Below are 2,446 nucleotides of genomic sequence, written 5' to 3'. Positions count from 1 at the left end.
GCGAGGCAACCCTTGGTTGACCTCACAGATTGTAAGGACCTTGTCAGCTTACAATCTCTTATATTTTTTATTTTTTACACCTACAGCACCTGGTCTTCCTAGATCGTCCCCCATCCAAGTACTAACCAGGCCTGACCTTGCTGAGCTTCCAAGATCAGATGGGATCGGGCTTGTTCAGGGTGGCATGGCCTTAGACTTGTAAGATTTTTAAAAACTGGATTTTTAAAATTCTACAATAGAAGATTAAACATTAGACTGGTTTTTTTTAATGGTTTTAAAGCTCCTTTTTAGATACAAAGTCATCTTAGGAGAAAAAAAGACACCTAAGAAATTTACTTCCATAAATTCCTTAGAAAATTGTGTTTTTGCCCTGGCAGGAGGAATTAAAAAAAAATGTATGAGTAAATTTTGTTAAAGATCATTTTGGAGGTATTATTTCTATGTATCTTGCCACCAATAGAATTCTCGAATGAAGCCTCAAATCAGGGTTCTTATCTGTAAACTTAACTAACAGCCCAATAATCCCAGTGTATTTTTAGACCTATTACTTTCACTTCATGTATCTCCAGCAGAGCCAGCCCCTCAATTAGACTGAACCATCACCAGACCATAGAGGCGGGCTGCAGGCTCTTCCTGTCACAGGCTTTTCCCTAAAAGGGTTTGAGTTTTTAGGCTTTTTTTTTTTTCTTAGCACCTCAAGAGGGGAGACAGAATGGATACTCAGGGACAAGACAACCAATTCCCCTCAGCCTGGAGGGAGCCGGGGCACTTTGCATGGAGAGACGGGTCTTGATGTGAAAAGAAAGGTCTCTAATGCCTGTTGTCTCCTTTCCAAAAATTTTCTTGGAGGAAACTCTACCCCATCTTCTAAAAGACAGCAAAGTTTTCAAAAGCGAAGTTCAAAAACCGGGCTGATTTCTGCCTTCTAGTCCCTCATTGCTCCTCCTGTGTAACTTTCAAAACCACACCATATACGAAAAGCAAGCGTTTTCATTCTATTTTACCTTTTGTATAGAATCTTCAGAGAAGAGACTAAAGATAGGACGTGGATACCTTTTCATTTTAAAATAAATATTTAGAATAATTTCTACAATTTATAAAAACTAACACAGTACTTTGTAATTGTTCATTCACCCAAATAGAAAGTAAACAGAAATTGATGGGCATGAGATAATTGAGAAGATATTTCCATTTGAATTGTTTTTTACTGCTCTGTTGCAAATAGGCTTGTTCAAGTGTGGAAAGATGTTGTCATCTATTTTTCGATAGCTTTGCCTAATTATTTATAATACGGTGCACTAATCATTATAATTTTGAATGGGCCTCATTACCTCTCATTGTATAGGAAAGTTTAAAGTTTAATAAAACATGAATTCAACACTTCTAAATTTTTCTTACATTAATATATTTTCTGTCATTGCAAATGGAACTTTCTGTGTTAGGTCATTCTTTATATTTAAATTTTCATTTAAATTTACCTTCCTGTGTAGTTTTCCTTATTAACATCATAGTAATTTATCTCTTAAAAAAACATATTAAGAGGTTTTACTATTTTTTTTTTTTACTGTATGAGTGACAATATCATGAAAAATAATCTTTTCCACTGTGATTTATTAGTGAGCCATAGTCACAAATAAGCAATGATACTCTTGGCCTTTTTCAGTTCTTAGCAAAAAGGCTACAGACTTTTCTATAGAATTAAGGTAACCTCTACTTGGCACTTTGTTGACATGCTCAGCAGAGGAGCCTATGCATTGGAAAAATTTGGACATATAATAGTTTTCTTCTTTCTAGGTGAGGTCTTTTCAAAATAGAATTGAGGAACGAAAGGAGAAACTCAGGACTGGGGAGAGATTCAACTGTTTTTGTGCACAAAAGACTTTGGTCTCAGACCATCACTTCAGCATTTCAAATTTCATGCTCCAAGATGCCATGAAATTTCATTTCCTCAGATGCAACATCAGTATCAATCCTCGTCCTTCCCCAAAACTCAGCAAGTTTTCCAATGGCTTGACATTTCTGTTTTGCAAACCCATTAACCAAATCGATGTCTTCCTCTGAAAGAAATTTTAATTAATTCATGTTATTTTCCTAACAGGAAATGACAGACAGCATGAGCAATGGAGGACCACAACTGATATTTAATGGAAGAGTATAATCAATCTTTTAAAGAACTGAATGTTTTTTAGGATTTTCATGAGGCAAGGATATACCAAAGGACTGAGATAAAACTAAAACAGTTCTTCCATTTGCTGTCATCTCTCCTGAGCACCCACTAAAATTATTCTTCCTCAATTTTGCCTCACTTATTTCTTCAGCTTTTTTTATTGGATGAAAAACTATCCAGAAATGTTCTAGGACAGTAACTTCAACAGACTTTCCAGAATGCTCCAAAAAAGACTTTTCATAAAAAAAGAGGAACAGCTAAAACAGAAAGATTTATATT

The 2,446-nt window shown here is 35.2% G+C and overlaps 1 protein-coding gene and 1 pseudogene across 1 annotated transcript in view; one reads left to right on the top strand and one right to left on the bottom strand.

The window, feature by feature from the left end:
• Positions 1–2,158, top strand: part of TMEM196 (transmembrane protein 196) — a 46,048-nt gene extending 43,890 nt beyond the window's left edge. Inside the window, exon 4 of the mRNA XM_006911974.1 lies at positions 2,099–2,158. Within this exon, the coding sequence (XP_006912036.1) occupies positions 2,099–2,158 (60 nt within the window). The remainder of the gene's footprint in view (positions 1–2,098) is intronic.
• Positions 78–196, bottom strand: LOC112479926 (annotated as a pseudogene).
• Positions 2,159–2,446: the final 288 nt, after the last annotated feature.

The sequence above is a fragment of the Pteropus alecto genome, unplaced genomic scaffold (assembly GCF_000325575.1).
Source record: "Pteropus alecto unplaced genomic scaffold, ASM32557v1 scaffold21, whole genome shotgun sequence".
In the NCBI taxonomy this organism is placed as follows: domain Eukaryota; kingdom Metazoa; phylum Chordata; class Mammalia; order Chiroptera; family Pteropodidae; genus Pteropus; species Pteropus alecto.
The sequence above is the reverse complement of the archived record's forward strand: the minus strand, read 5'-3'. Positions and strand labels throughout refer to the sequence as shown.